Genomic DNA, 16770 nt, shown 5'->3' with positions numbered 1-16770 from the left:
AATCTCACGGTGACACTGATGATAAAGTGTGTCCTCAATAACTTTCTGACAGGAAATGAGCAGTTCGTTCATTTCTCAGCGACTCTCCTTCTAAACCCCTGTAAGTTCAAGAGACACTACAAACAGTGCAAATAAGTAACAAAGATTTTCACCGGCATCTATCACCTTGCTTTTGTCAACATCTTGCAATATTAATTGAGCAGCCACCATGATGCAAACCATATCAAGGGCTAAAAACCGCTTTTGTTCTTTAAAACATTGATTCTCTTAGAAGGAACTGACTGTAGCAGGATTGTGCAACTATCACTCATCAAGCCTGGTGGGGAGGGCGGTTCTGTGTTGGGAGGGAGAGGCCAACCATGACCACACTTCCGTGGCCCCCAGGCTGGCCTCCTGCTCTGAGGCAGCAATAATTCGCCAGCATGCCCCTGGGGGCGTACCAGTTCCCAGCCGCTGTCTGCTCCTTTGTCCACTGCTCAGGGATCACAGTCCCCACTGCCTTTTCTCCTGTTTCTTCGTGTGTTTCCACCACAACAGTTCAAACAAATGTGGGCCAGACCTCCTCAAAACTTGAAACAGTCATGGAAAGAGCCCTCAGAAAGTAGGCTGGAAGATGGCCAGTCACCACCCTGGTCCCTGGAGACGGCTGACAGATCCCAAGTCACAAACATGTGTCCGTCATGCATTCACAAGGCTGGAGAGGTGACATATGACACCGCAGTGTCTGCAGATTGGCAGCATTCATTCATTCATCTACTTAATCATTCATCCAGCAAATATGGTTTGGCCCTCTAAACTGTTCCAACCTATCAGATCACTGAGCATACATTCAGAACAAGACACGTAGTCTTCCATAACTGACACTAAGCACTTTGAAAATGAGAATAATTCAGTGCAAGCACATGACTTGGTCCTGGGGAGCTATGGAGGGCTTCAAAGAGAAGATGTCTAAACCGTGAAGGATGAACAAGGCTTATACAGATGGAGGGCGGGTGGGGTGGAGACAGGAGAGCCCCCTGGAGCATATGCCAAGGAGGCGGTGAGCGTTCCCGTCCACACACGGGCTGGTGCGCCATGGGGACGCAGGCTGGCCAGTCTCAGGCCACAGCATCTGACCTACTGCAGATGACTCCCAATCACCAGATAGCTGGTTGAACCATAAGAAATTGTCATTTACGAGGTCAAAACGGTCTAATATCAGTAATTTCACATGGTTCAACCTACTTCTTCCCTGAACAATGTCCCTTGACCATTTTCCATTCTGAATTGCGTTCTCTATAGAAAAACCCCACAGCGGCATTGAGAAACAAAAGAGAATCAGTAGGCGTGGAGTAGGGTGGTGACCTGTGACAACGGCTGATACCAAACGACCTCCCACAGAGGCCACACAGAAGATCGGCAGGGGCCACGGTGGGACATTTAACCTTTATCCTCGGGAGGATGGGGATACATAAGGACCAGATTTGTATTTAAGATGCTCCCTCAAGATCAGCTGGAGAATGGGATAGAAAGGGCAACAAGGGACACAGAAAAAAATGTAAAAAGTAGCTGTGAGAGTCATTCAGGGAGATCCACACGAGTGTGGTGAATGCAGGCAGACGAGAGGACCCTACGGGGCTGACGTGGCAGGACTACTGACTGACTCCAAGGGGGACAGGAGGGAAGGGCAGTGAACGGAGGTCCCGGCTCCGCACAGGTGCTAGGCAGGATGGCCCGAGCCGCTGGGCGAGCAGAGGGGCCCGGCCCGGAGGGGAAAGGATCCATGCTGTGTGTGACTGTTCAGCCAGTTTGACGATTAGGGCAAGGAGGTCGGAAAGTAGCAGGAGGCAAAAGGAACGAATGTTTGTTGGCAGTTGACCATAGAGTGCTTTATACACAGTGAACAATAAAATGCACACACCCATCCATCAGTTTTATGGATAAAGAAACTGAAGGTAGGTGAATGCTTACCTGAGTTAGGCAACTGGTAAGTGATAAAGCTGCAATTTAAAGGGGCGCCTTGTAGCACTGTTTACAACAGCCAGGACCTGGCAGCACCCCAGACATCCATCAACAGAGCAGTGGATCAAGAAGATGCGGCACATATGTGTGATGGAATATTACTCAGTCATAAAAAGAAGTGAATCTGAATCAGTTGCAGTGAGGTGGATGAACCGAGGCCCTGTTACAGAGAAGGAAGTGAGTCAGAAAAACAAATATAGCACATTAACACATACGTATGGAATCTAGGAAAACAGTGCTGATGGACCTATTTGCAGAAAAGAAACTGAGGCGCAGACGCAGAGAATGGATGTGCGGACACAGCAGGGGAAGGAGAGGACAGGGTACGAGAGAGAGTGAACTGACATATACATACGGCCACGTGTAAAACAGGTAACCAGTGGGAAGCCGCTAAGTAACAGGAAGGGGAGCTTGGCGTTCTGTGATGACCAAGAGGGGTGGTATGGGGGTAGCGAGACTCAAGGAGGAGGGAATGCATATAATTATGACTGATTCACGTTGTATGGCAGAAGCCAACACAACACTGTAAAGCAATTATCCTCGAATAAAAAAGCAAGAAAGGGGCACCCTCTACCTATACCCACATCTTATAACCCAACCTACCACCCAGTCACCTAATAGAACACTTGGTGTGTGTGCTGTTTAAGGCTGAAACATGATAACTAGAGTTAAGATCAAAAGGGATGTGCAGAAACCTTCCCCAGCAGAACACGTGGGCGAGGAGGTTGCCAGACCTAGGGCAGCACACCTGAGCCAGGTGAGCACACTACTTTCTAAGGAGGAGAGGCCTCTTCTCAGGGATGCCTCTTACCTGCACGCTCTCACCCCATACACACTACTGCCTACCTTTGTCGTGGTTCCTCCCCACCTCTGGGGCTGGAAGAACCTGCTTTCCATGCATTAGAATTCACCCTGCAGAGCAGAGCTCAGCAAGGCAGCTCCTCTTAACATCTCTTAAGGGAGAAGCAGTATTTTAGCTAACGGCATTACCCTGGCAGACAAAGGTTTAAGGCATAGCCTATTTAAAGAGTTATTTAACAATTTCCAAAATAGTAGCAAAACATTTTCCATAAAGCTAAATGAGTCCCAGGGAAGAAAGCACATATTACATTTTTGTACTTGTTTCCTTAATTAGGAACAGAGCCTGGTGGCTGGGGTTTATTTTCATGAGTACACATCCATAAAATCCAGAAACATCTTGACATGCTGCAGCATCCCTAATGTTTCTCAAATCTGAATGCCTAATTGGGTTAAGAAAAAAAGGCACAAGAATTTTCACGCTGGTTTTGATTCAAGATTCAAAACAGAACCTAAGATGTGCACTTTTCTATGGTTCCAAAACATATATAAGCTGGGTCAACATCCATAACACCCACTTCAGACATTTAAAAGAACAGAAAGACAGACCAAGGCATACATTCTGAATTTAACATACCAAGGAATATTCTTCTTCTTCTTCTGAAACATGAAAACTCTCTTGTGATCTCCCTCAGACACTTTTCAACATCTTAATCTACTTACATTTTATAAAAAGAAAAAAGTGCTGGGAGATGTTTGTATGACACCTGATTCTTCTGTTACAGGGTTCAAAGAACTCCTTTTGTATGTGTTTTACTTTGCTAATTTATGACAGAATTGGCTAGCCTTTTTCTTTGCTTTCACTAAATTCTGTTATAATGAAGAATCCAGACGTACCATTGACTCTGTGATGAAGAAATTACCATCCTTACCTGTGCAGTTTCTCCTCAAGCATTTCCATATACTTCATAGTATTCACCTTCACACTGGTTTCTGCAAAACAAAAATCCAAAATGAATGCAACTGGAGTCAAAGATTGAACAAAACCCAGAACTGCTCAACTAAAAGCCAAAACCCAAAGGATCACAGTCAAGGTGCTAGTGATAATACCCTATGTTTGGAAAACACCCAAAGCCATTGGAGGGGCTGTCTGGAGGGAGGTGTGGGAAAGGGTCCGAGGCCTCCAGGTGCTACAGGAGCTGGAGTCAGGAGAAAGGGTGTGATGCCTTTCACCACGTGCTTTCAAAGGCAGCTCTATACTGTCTGGCCTGGATCCCACTGTACTCTGTGCCCCTCCCATTGCCCACCTGGTAGCCAAGTGCTTGGTTGTGGAGTTTGCGAAAGAGCATAAGAGTGAGCAGAACATCCCATCTCAGGGATGAATCAGAGAACTTCACCAGTGGTAGCTGAAGATTGCAGACCCTTTTATTAAAACTCAAATAGAAGTCTGATCCATCCAATAAGCTGACATTAACTTCTCAGCTCCCAAGCTGTGAGGTCAGCTTCATTACACCAAATGCTGAAGGAACAGATTACTCTTAAAGCTTCCCTGGTGGCTCACACAGTGAAGAATCTGCTTGCAATGAAGGAGACCCAGGTCTAATCCTTGGGTGAAGAAGATCCCCTGGAGAAGGAAATGGCAAACCCACTCCAGTATTCTTGTCTAGGAAATCCCATGGACGGAGGAGCCTGGTGGGCTACAGTCCGTGGGGTCACAAAGAGTCAGACACCACCGAGAAACTATCACCCACACAAAGCTCAATGGGCCAAAGAAGCACTTTACTAATGTGAAGGAGATACGGTACACTGGGGGAAAGCGCTGATACAGACTGAGGTACAGGGGCTGTACTGAAAACTGGAAAAAGTACCTTAAAATTCCTCATCAAGAAACCAAATATTTAGATGGGAATACAACAAAAGTTCTGGCTCATTAGTTGTTAATAGCTAATAGCTAAAACAGAAACACACAGAATGAAATATATGTTAAAGCTGGCCTCTTATTTTATTGACTTGTGCTGCTCCAACTTACAAGTTCAGTCAGTTCAATTCAGTCAGTCAGTCATGTCTGACTCTTTGTGACCCCCACGGACTACAGCACGCCAGGCCTCCCTGTCCATCACCAACTCCTAGAGTTTACCCAAACTCATGTCTATTGAGTTGGTGATGCCATCCAACCATCTCATCCTCCGTAGTCCCCTTCTCCTCCCACCTTCAATATTTCCCAGCATCAGGGTATTTTCCAATGAGTCAGTTCTTTGCATCAGGCAGCCAAAGTATTGAAGTTTCAGTTTCAAAATCAGTCCTACCAATGAACCCCAGGACTGATCTCCTTTAGGATGGACTGGTTGGATCTCCTTGCTGTCCAAGGGACTCTCAAGAGTCTTCTCCAACACCACAGTTCAAAAGCATCAATTCTTCGGCGGTCAACTTTCTTAGTAGTCCAACTCTCATATCCAAACATGACCACTGGGAAAATCATAACTTTGACTAGACAGACCTCTGTTGGCAAAGTAATGTCTCTGCTTTTTAATATGCTGTCTAGGTTGGTCATAACTTTTCTTCCAAGAAGTAAGTGTCTTTTCATTTTAATGGCTGCAGTGACCATCTGCAGTGATTTTGGAGCCCCCCAAGGTAAAGTCTATCACTGTTTCCACTGTTTCCCCATCTATTTCCCATGAAGTGATGGGACCAGATGCCATGATCTTTGTTTTCTGAATGTTGAGCTTCAAGCCAACCTTTTCACTCTCCTCTTTCACTTTCATCAAGAGGCCTTTGAGTTCCTCTTCACTTTCTGCCATAAGGGTGGTGTCATCTGCGTATCTGAGGTTATTGATATTTCTCCCGGCAATCTTGATTATAGATTGTGCTTCTTCCAGCCCAGCATTTCTCATGATGTACTCTGCATATAAGTTAAATAAGCAGGGTGACAATATACAGCCTTGACGTACTCCTTTCTCTATTTGTAACCGGTCTGTTGTTTCATGTCCATTTCTAACTGTTGCTTCCTGACCTGCATACAGATTTCTCAAGAGGCAGGTCAGGTGGTCTGATATTCCCATCTCTTTCAGAATGTTCCACAGTTTATTGTGATCCACACAGTCAAAGGCTTTGGTACAGTAAATGAAGCAGAAATAGATGTTTTTTGGGAACTCTCTTGCTTTTTCGATAATCCAATGGATGTTGGCAATTTGATCGCTGGTGCCTCTGCCTTTTCTAAAACCAGCTTGAACATCTGGAAGTTCACAGTTCACGTATTGCTGAAGCCTGGCTTGAAGAATTTTGAGCATGACTTTACTAGCATGTGAGATGAGTGCAATTGTGCGGTAGTTTGAGCATTCTTTGGCATTGCTTTTCTTTGGGATTGGAATGAAGACTGATCTTTTCCAGTCCTGTGGCCACTGCTGAGTTTTCCAAACTTTTTGGCACATTGAGTGCAGCACTTTCACAGTATCATCTTTTAGGATTTGAAATAGCTCAACTGGAATTCCATCACCTCCACTAGCTTTGTTCGTAGTGATGCTTCCTAAGGCCCACTTGACTCTGCATTCCAGGATGTCTGGCTTTAGGCAAGTGATCACACCATCATGATTATCTGGGTCATGAAGATCTTTTTTGTATAGTTCTTCTGTGTATTCTTGCCACCTCTTCTTAATATCTTCTGCTAGGTCCATAATATTTCTGTCCTTTATTGAACCCATCTTTGCATGAAATGTTCCCTTGGTATCTCTAGTTTTCTTGAAGAGATCTTTAGTCTTTCCCATTCTATTATTTTCCTCTATTTCTTTGCACCAATAAATGGCTGTCTGAGGAGGCCTTACAAATAGCTGTGAAAAGAAGAGAAGAGAAAAGCAAATGAAAAAAGGAAAGATACACCCATCTGAATGCAGAGTTCCAAAGAATAGCAAGGAGAGATAATAAGAAAGCCTTCCTCAGTGATCAGTGCAAAGAAGTAGAAGAAAACCTACAAGTTAAGTTGTACTAAATTTTTCTTCAAATAAATTAGCTAAACTAATTGTTGGACTGTGAAGAAAGCTGATCGCCGAAGAATTAATGCTTTTGAACTGTGGTGTTGGAGAAGACTCTTGAGAGTCCCTTGGACTGCAAGAAGATCCAACCAGTCCATTCTAAAGGAGCTCAGTCCTGGGTGTTCATTGGAAGGACTGACGCTAAAGCTGAAACTCCAATACTTTGGCCACCTCATGTGAAGAGTTGACTCATTTGAAAAGACTCTGATGCTGGGAAGGATTGGGGGCAGGAGAAGATGGGGACGACAGAGAATGAGATGGCAGGATGGTATCACCGACTCAATGGAGGTGAGTTTGAGTCAACTCCGGGAGTTGGTGATGGACAGGGAGGCCTGGCGTGCTGTGATTCATGGGGTCGCAGAGAGTCGGACACGACTGAGCGACTGAACTGAACTGAACTGAAAGCTGGAAAAAAAAAAATCAAAGCAATTGAAAAACTTTGAAAAAACAGTTCAATTTTGGATGTGATAAATTTAGGTTTATTAGACATCCAGCTGGGCTGTCAAGTATGAAGTTGGATATATGAGCCTTGCAGAAGATCTGAACTACAGACGGACAGTAGGAAAACCCTGGCAACCGAAGCAAAGAGGAGAGAGTTACTGGGAGTGAGAGTAACTTAAGACGACCTCGATGATTCCATATAACTGTGATTATACTGTGATAGCACCTTTTATCCAAGGGACAAAATTCATAGCACCTCCCTTGAGGACAAGAAAGCCATATTCTCAAGTTCAAAACAATCCAGAGGTACACCCAATAAATGATTTTGTTCAGAAATCAGACAGTAAATACTTGAGTCATCTCAGCGCTTGAAGCTCTAGTTAGTGACCTGCTGGACCCACAGGGATATCTTGTCCACTTGCCCAGAGGCTGCCATCTGCAGAGGATGCTGTGTTGATTGCCTTTGCTGGATCCTGACTCATCTCCCAGGCCAGTCTTGCTCACTCATTCCCGGATTGACTCACCACTTCCAGAGAGGCCCAGATTGCAGATAGGGAATTTAGGTTTTTAACTTCCTAAAAGATGCCTGCAGACACACTGCCTGGGAACAGAGCTCATCTTTTCTTCTCACTCTCCTTCTTCCTCCTTCCTTTCCCCAGCATCTTAGAGCAGGGCCACAGAGAACAATGATAGTGGTGAGACAAGGTCCCAAGAACCAAAGATGACGCTGAAACAGGAAGGAAAGGAGCAGGGCACTTCTGAAAGAATGATGGAGCCCAAGCACAAGATAAGCCAATTAGAATCAAATGGGTCCAAATGGCAGACAAGTCATCCTCACTCAGCAAGCTAAATGACACACCCAGAGGCACCAGGACGGTTCCAAGGCACTACCAGAAGACCAAAAAGTGGACAGTGGCCCAATTCCTGGAAAAAAAATAGTTGGGATAATCCTCTGACTCGTTAGCCTATGAAATTACTCAGCCCCTAAAGGCTAACCACACCATATTTCAGGGTCACCACACTCACCCTCTGCAACGGCCTGCTCTCTGTCTGTAGAGTGTGTTTTTCTCTGAATAAATCCACTTCTTACCTATCACTTTGTCTCTCACTGAATTTTTCTGTGATGAGACATAAAGAACCTGAGCTTTATTAGATCCTGAAACCAGGTCTGTGATCTCAGAAGACCTGGGTTTCGACTGGGTTTGAATCCTGCCACATGGGTTCAAGTCCCAACCTGAGGTAAATGGTTTCAGTGCCAAGGGAAGCTGAGTACCAAAGGAAAAAGGAGACCAGGGGTCACCAGGCATCCTGATGGGGACGAGACAGGAACACTTCATCCTCTCCACAGGCTAAGGGAATCTGAGATCCAGAATCAGGCCAAAATATCAGAATGAAATAGTTTTATGAATCCAATTAAACAAGAACCAATTGATCATTAAACCCAGAAAATCTGCAAACACATTTACCAGAGTGCATGGCACAAAGGCAAATCAGTGTTACAGGAATGGAGTCTGGGTCCTACTTCATGCAAGACACTAGCCTGCTGCTGCTGCTGCTGCTGAGTCGCTTCAGTCGTGTCCGACTCTGTGCGACCCCACAGACACAGCCCAGCAGGCTCCCCCGTCCCTGGGATTCTCCAGGCAAGAGCACTGGAGTGGGCTGCCATTGCCTTCTCCAATGCATGAAGGTGACAAGTGAAAACGAAGTCGCTCAGTCGTGTCCAACTCTTAGCGACCCCATGGACTGCAGCCCAGCAGGCTCCTCCATCCATGGGATTTTCCAGGCAAGAGTACTGCAGTGGGGTGCCATTGCCTTCTCCAAAGACACTAGCCTAGGCACTGTTTAAGTATAAAAGAGACACGGCCTCGAGCGGCCCAGAGAGCAAGGTGGAGTCAGATGCTAACACTGACAACTCCCTGGAGGGCATAGCAACATTTTCTGTAAATCTTCATCATAACTGACAATCCAAAAACATCCCTACGATTCTAATGAGAATAATTACCGAGCTACCAGCAATATCCTTTTCAGGATAAGACAGGAGAATGTCAAGTGGAAAAAGGTCTAACTGAGTTTCATCGCATTAGATCCTCTGTTTGCGTAATAGAAGGACAGGAGGATTTGTCATGGGAAGTGAGTAACACCTGCCATGAGACTGAATGAAGCAGTGCTTCCGAAGCGCTTCAGCCCACCACCTCAGTTAATAAGGACAGCATCATAAGTACAATATGACCTCAAAGTTGAAAATGGAAGCAAAGGGACCTCATCAGTTTAGCGTCAATCACAAATTTTCTCTAACATTACCCATTTTATTGACGTTTTCTAAAATAACATAAGTAACAAGTGAAGTAGGGCCTCATTTTACAAAAATAAATCATGAGATTTCAAAGATCATTATTCAAGGACAAATTTAGATAAGATGAACTCTCATTACTGAAATCTTCCAGAAGGAAGATGAGAAAGACAGAGGAGGAATTTTAGAATTCTGAGAAACTTCTGACCATCTGAAGTACCATTCTTCCACTTAAGTTAATGGAAGCACTTCTGTTTATTTGGGTAATTAAACCACACACTGAGATGAAGTAGTGAAGTAGCACCAACCAAGATCCAGGGAGGGAACAACAGGAAAAAAATGGACGTGAAGTTGGACTGTCTTCGTAGGTAAGATGGAACAAGCTTTTATGACCTTGAAATCTGGCAGAATCTGTTATAGGAGACATTACACATTTCAGATTTTACACTGAAGATGGAAATACCATCCTGAACCCCTGCTGATACCAAAGTGATCTTGACTATCACAATGGAAACCCAACATGCAAAAATATTTGATGCTAAGACAATGACATCAATGTAGTCAACATTGTATTGAGCACTTCCTATGTGTCAGGTACTGTTCAAAACACCTGTTCTGAGGCTTCCCGGGTGGCTCGGTGGTAAAAAGTCTGCCTGCCAATGCAGGACACATGGGTTCAGTCCCTGGCTCAGGAAGATCTCATGTGCCTCGGAGCTACTAAGCCCACAAGCCACAACTACTGAGCCCATGTACCTCAACTACTGAAGTCCGCTCCCTAGAGCCTGTGCTCTGCAAGAGAAGCCATCACAATAAAAAGCCTGAGCACTAGAACTAGAAAGTAGCCTCCACTCACTGCAACTGGAGAAAAGCCTTCACAGCATTGCAGATGGAGCACAGCCAAAAAATAAATAAATAAACTTTAAAAAGTAAACAAAAGGAGATTCAGCTCCTAAACAAACTTAAAAAAAAAAAACAACACCTTTTCTAAATGCCAAACAATAATAGTACTTACGATGTAGCCATTATTAGAGAAGGAAATGGGCAACCCACTCCAGTATTCCTGCCTGGAGAATTCCGTGGACAGAGAAGCCTGGTGGGCTGCTGTCCACGGGACTGCACAGAGTCGGACACGACTGAAGCGACTTAGCAGCAGCAGCAGCAGCAGCCACTATTATCCTCATTTTGCACGTAGAAAAACGAAGGAACCAAAGTCACACAGCTAGTTAAGGACAGTTCCAGAGCCCATTGTTACAAATCACAACCTCAGTTTTAAATAACACAATAGGAGTAAGGAAATGCACACCGAATAAATGCATGTGAAATTTCAGCTGCCAACAAAATGAAGACGGTGTCGAACATATTAAATTCAGGAGAGGCCAAAGACTGCTGTAAAAAGTCAGAGTTACAAAGAACACTAGCAATTATAAAACACGACCATCAAAAGAGGGAAGCCTAACTGAACATCAGCTGTGGGGAAGAATACCGCTAATAGACCAGAATACAATACATTACCACTGTATTGCCACGGTGTGCCTGTTATATATATATATATCTCATATATCACAGATATACATTTAGTATATATACATGTATATGTGATATACATGCATGTGTGTACATTATATATATATATATATATATATATATATGGTATAGGCCAAGGAGTATAGACAAAGTAGTTGCTGGGGTGGTGGTGCAGTCGCCAAGTCGTGTCCAACTTTTGCAACCCCAAGGACTGTAGCCCTCCAGGCTCCTCTGTCCATGGGATTTCTCAGGCAAGAATACTGGAGTGGGTGGCCATTCCCTTCTCCAGAGGATCATCCCAACCCGGGGTTCTAACCTGGATCTCCATAGCAGATGGATTCTTTACCAACTGAGCCACAAGGGAAGCCCTCAAAGCACAAGGGAAGCCCTCAAAGTAGTCTGCAATGAGAAAATGATTAATGAATGATTACTTAATTTTCCAAGTCTTACGTTCAGGTTGAGTCACTCCTCCCACAATGTCATATTCATGTGGTTTTACAAGAAGATTTTATTTGCTTCTATAGATTTTTTTTTTACTGCATTTTTCTGCCATCACTGTGTGTGGTGGTCATTTACATAGAACTCTCAAGAGAGAGATCCCAAGTTAAATAGGATATAATCCTCCCTAGACTTCAGACTGGTCTCTCAGTTTTCAGAACTGGGGCATCATAATATGATTCAGTTGTCCGTGAAGAAAGTAAGAGCAGTGATTCTGAGCTGTCTTGATGGGCACACCCTCCAGGGTTGGAACCAAAGAGGCACCATTACTAATTTATCAATGGACTCACTTCTCATCAGCAGGACATCATTCAGTGAGCTGTTGTTAATTTTCTCTGATGTTGATACCAGATTTCCAGAGAGAAGAAAAGTGATCAGATACGGGTCCTACCAAATTAACAGATGCTAACAAAGAGCAGGCCTCTCTTTGGGGTTCTGTCTGACTCTCATTCTTATGTCTATCTAACATTTCTGAAATGCCCACTGCATGCCAGGTTGTGCGTTAAGCACTGCGGCTACAGGCTTGAACGTGGCACTGCCCTTAGCCTAGGGAAAACCAGGTTTGGAGATAAAAACAGTCAGACAAACAGATAGCTAATAACGAGTTGGGTCCAGTGATAGAAAGGTAAAGCATGTGGCACTCTGGGAGCACTGTGGAAGGAGACTCAGCCCAGCCTGAAGGGGTAAACATGACTCCAGGTGGAAGCGACTCAGTAGAGATCTTAAAGGATTTTCCACACTGACTGAAGCCAGAGGAGGCGTGTATAATCCCAAACATCAGTTGCACATAAAATAAGATTTGTGTTTTGGAATATCAGGCATTTAATGCCATATCACTTTATCTTCCCAATAATTTCTGAATCACTTTTCCCTGAGCTTACATGCAGATCACTCAGTGTAGCGCACGAGCGGGCGACAGGAGATAGGCAGGGCCGAAGGTCCGAAAGCACAGGCTCTGAGCCGCCACCACCTGCCTTGGCCACTCTCAGAAGTGGATGTAAAGATTAACTGCTTCATCCAGATTTTCTCCTCTGGGCGATATGAGCGAAGCTATTATGGTAACTTCAAAGCAGAGAGTGGGAAAGCCTTTTCAGAACTGGAGCATCATAATATGATTCAGTTGTCCGTGAAGAAAGTAAGAGCAGTGATTCTGAGCTGTGTTGATGTGTATGCTTCCGCCTCCACAGTCCAGAGCTGTGTGATGCCCCAGGAGAAGCCCTGTCACCCTTGAACCCAGAGCGCATCTCAGGGACTTAGTCCAGATACACATGTCAGTAGAAACTGTGCCTGCTTAGATAGGAAGAGATCCTGGGCAGGAGGAAAGGGGAGAGAATAAGTAGGGAAGCTCCTCCAGGTTTAAAAACAGTTAACTATACAGCAAGCACTCACTCTACATAACAGATAAAGCCCTGGTTCCAATTTCACCTGCTGTGCTTGTCACCAGTTAATTGGGTATCATCTGATACAGTAATTCTCACTTTCCCTGTTCAGACTTGCTCCTACATGCAATCTCTCCGTGCCCTTGAAGCACACGGCCTAATAAATCAGGACTACTCAGTGACAAAAAGAAAACCAAGCACTCCCGGTATGAAAAGCAAGACAGAAAAATGCGAACACTGTCAGTTCTGCACAGCCTCCCCACTTTAGCCACCCCCACTCACATACCCTGACAATCAAGCCCTCCCACCGACTCCCCAGCTCTCCCTGCTGACAGAAGGGCTTGGGTTTACTTTCTTCCTTCCTAGTGCATATCCTTGGAAGGGCTGTGGTCTGGACATCCATTGACAATATTGTGTAAGTTGCTTGCTGTTGCTGCTGCTAAGTCGCTTCAGTCATGTCTGTCTGACTCTGTGCGACCCCATAGATGGCAGCCCACCAGGCTCTGACGTCCCTGGGATTCTCCAGGCAAGAACACTGGAGTGGGTTGCCATTTCCTTCTCCAATGCATGAAAGTGAAAAGTGAAAGTGAAGTCGCTCAGTCGTATCCGACTTCGCGACCCCATGGACTGCAGCCTCCCAGGCTCCTCCGTCCATGGGATTTTCCAGGCAAGAGTACTGGAGTGGGGTGCCATTGCCTTCTCCAGTAAGTTGCTTAAAAAGTCTATTTACTAGTTTTGCCTGGGACTGTCCATTCGAGACTATACAGTCAAGTCTGATTCTTTCTCCTTTCTTCCCTCAAACATGGCACACACCCCACCGAAGCCTACAGGATTTAGTTCTCTTCATTCTTTTCTAAAGGCAGACAAGGAATAGAATTAGGGACTTTGTTTTTAAAGTGGAGCACTATATTCTTAAACAATTAGTGTTAAAAAATTTTAAGCCCAAATCCACACTTGATCTTCTTGATTTTATTTTTTTATATTGGAACGTAGTTGATTTACAATATTGTGTTCATTTCAGGTATGCAGCAAAGTGATTCAGTTATGTGTGCTAAGTCACTTCAGTTTATGAACTGTAGCCCACTAGGCTCCTCTTGTCCATGGGATTCTCTAGGCAAGAATACTGCAGTGGGATGCCATGCCCTCCTCCAGGGGATCTTCCTGACCCAGGGATCAAACCCATGTCTCCTGTGGCTCCCGCATTGTAGGCAGATTCTTTACCGCTGAGCCACCAGGGAAGCCCAATTCAGTATTTAGGTTACAGAATATTGAGTCAAGTTCCCTGTGTTACACAGCAGGTCCTTGCTGGTTATCTATCTTATATATAGTAGTGTGTGTTAATCCCAGACTCCCAATCTGTCACCTTGATCTTCTTAAGCTAAGGAGAGTGAGCTCACACTAGATGCTTGTTTGGGGCTTCACTTTTGTGCGTTATTGCCTTTAATTTTCACAGTAACTCTCTAAATCCCTTTTGAGGGTAAGGAAACTGAGCCTGAAGAAAATTCATTTAAAGATAAATAAAAATAATTCATTCGGCTTAATTCCAGAGTCTACTTTTTTTCAAATACGCAGTACTGCTGCTCATTTATTACAGAACATAACTTACGAACTTCACTGAAAGACTTCTGTATTTCACGGAAAGAATTTACTTTTCCCTCTAGAGCTGAGGCTTAACATCTGTTAAAGGTTTGAAACTGGACTCTCTCTATTTGACCACAGAAGCATCCTAGGACTGAGGGTCTGTCTGAGCTATAGCCCTTGGAAAAGAGACCCAAGAATGCTGGCTGGAAAACTCAGAACATGCTCCAGGGCAAGGATTGGCCCATGTGAAGCTGATAAGGTCCCCAGCTACACGGTGTATCTGTGTTGGGGGTACCCCGCTTTACCGTCTTGGGAAGTAACTTGCACCCAGATTTTGGCACTGTGGTGATAGAGAGGAGGAGGGCGGCAAGATTTTAACATCAACTCCTGTGCTTACAGCCCCATGGAATATCACACCCATGACCACCTCCTCGGGGAGAGGGTCTCCCTGCACCACACCTTTCTTTTTGAACTCGAATAATCATCAAGCTTCCCTGGTGGTTCAGATGGCAAAGAATCCACCTGCAATGCAGGAGACCCTGGGTCGGGAAGACCCCCGGGAGGAGGAAACAGCAACACACTCCAGTACTCTTGCCTGGAGAATGCCATGGACAGAGGAGCCTGGTGGGCTACAGTCCATGGAGTCTCAAAGAGTCGGACACAGCTGAGTGACTAACACTTTCATCACTAACACTTTCATCAGTCTCATCATCAACCTGGCCCCCTGCCAGTAGGTCCTAGCCCCCACCACTCTCTCAGCAAAGACTGCCCTCCACTGAGGGGCCATCAGGCTCCTACCCCAGAGTTTCCAAACCGTGTTAAGTGAAGAGGCCCTTGCCTTCCGCGGCTCACGCTGAAGAAGGAGGGCTGCAGCCACCACAGCCAGGCTTCAGTCACAGCAGGCAGGTGGAGGTGACATTCAGAGGTCAGCAGAGGAGGGAGGGAGGGAGGGAGTCCTCACAGCTCCCGAGGCCCCACCCCTTGCCCTGCAGCCTCCAGGGGACCGATGGGGCCGGTATAGACTATCCTGCTGCTCCCTTTGCCTGGAACACCCTCCCCAGATGCTTCTGCTCTCTACCCACCAAGGGCGTCCTTGCTCTCTGGCCCTGCAGCCCCTCTCCCCACATGCTCTCTCCCTCTCTGGGGTCCTGCAGCCCTTCACAAGGATCCTAGAGACACCGAGCTCACTCTGGCATGCCCAGATCTCTGCCAGAGCCATGGGTGCTATGTCCTTTGAACCTTTAGAGCCCGGTACACTCCTGGGCTCAGAAAAGGTGCCTAGTATCTCACGCCCCTCCCCCCGGGGGGCAATGCTGTGCTGGTCACAGGGGAAGCCACCATTCGGAAAACACATGAATATTCTCAAGGAATCGACAGCCTGATAAAATAGAAGTCAGAACAGATTCTCAGGATGCTGAGCAACTGAGGTCAGTGAATTACTGAGGAGTGGTGCATGCATGCGTGCCTGTTCGTGGGGTGGAGACACAGACCTGGACGTGTGCACCCTGTGCGTGTGTGTTAAGGGTGGAATCTCAGAGCCAGCCGAGAGCCCACTTCTTCTGTAAAAGGCTTGAGAAAATAAGGCAGTGAAAAAACCCTAGATAGACTTTTTCCAGAGTGCGTGTATTAACAGAAGATTAAAAAAGAAATGAAAGTGTTAGTCGCTCAGTCATGTCCCACTCTTTGCGACCCCCTGGACTGTAGTTTCTCTGTCCATGGGATTCTCCCAGCAAGGATACTGGAGCAGGTTGCCATGCCCTCCTCCAGGGGATCTTCCCGATCCAAGGATCAAATCTGCATCTCCTGTGTCTCCTGCGTTGGCAGGAAGATTCTTTACCACTGCCACCTAGGAAGCTTGACTGGAGGGTGGAGGATGCACAAACACAGCCCAGCCTGAGGAGGAGAGAGGGGGCCATGCAGGCTACCTGGAGCTGAGAAGGACGTGAACACAGGGCATACTTCAATCTCTAGCACAAAGCAAAAAATATGGAGGAAGAGAGGGAGTTGTGATAGGAGTGAAATAAAGAGGGATGATTTCAAAGCCCCCATCCTAGGCACTAATCCATCCACAAGGCCACCCGCATCACAGACCATTGGCATCCTGCTCATCTCTGGTCTGGGTGCTGGCCTGCCAGGCACCCAAACAGTGCAAACCCACCCTTTTGTGTGGGCCACACAGATGTTCCCAACCTCTTACAGGCTGTGTGTTAAGTCACTGTGAGTGTGTTAAGTC

General features: G+C 45.7%; 1 protein-coding gene across 2 annotated transcripts in view; it reads right to left on the bottom strand.

The window, feature by feature from the left end:
- Positions 1-16770, bottom strand: part of DISC1 (DISC1 scaffold protein) — a 407183-nt gene that overhangs the window by 86081 nt on the left and 304332 nt on the right. For both annotated transcript variants that reach the window (XM_088841835.1, XM_055425806.2), the window contains exon 10: positions 3732-3792. In XM_088841835.1, the coding sequence (XP_088697961.1) occupies positions 3732-3792 (61 nt within the window). The remainder of the gene's footprint in view (positions 1-3731; positions 3793-16770) is intronic.

Source organism: Moschus berezovskii, chromosome 12, assembly GCF_049115385.1.
Source record: "Moschus berezovskii isolate FMDL1 chromosome 12, NW_MosBer_1.0, whole genome shotgun sequence".
Taxonomy (NCBI): Eukaryota; Metazoa; Chordata; class Mammalia; order Artiodactyla; family Moschidae; genus Moschus; species Moschus berezovskii.
The sequence above is the reverse complement of the archived record's forward strand: the minus strand, read 5'-3'. Positions and strand labels throughout refer to the sequence as shown.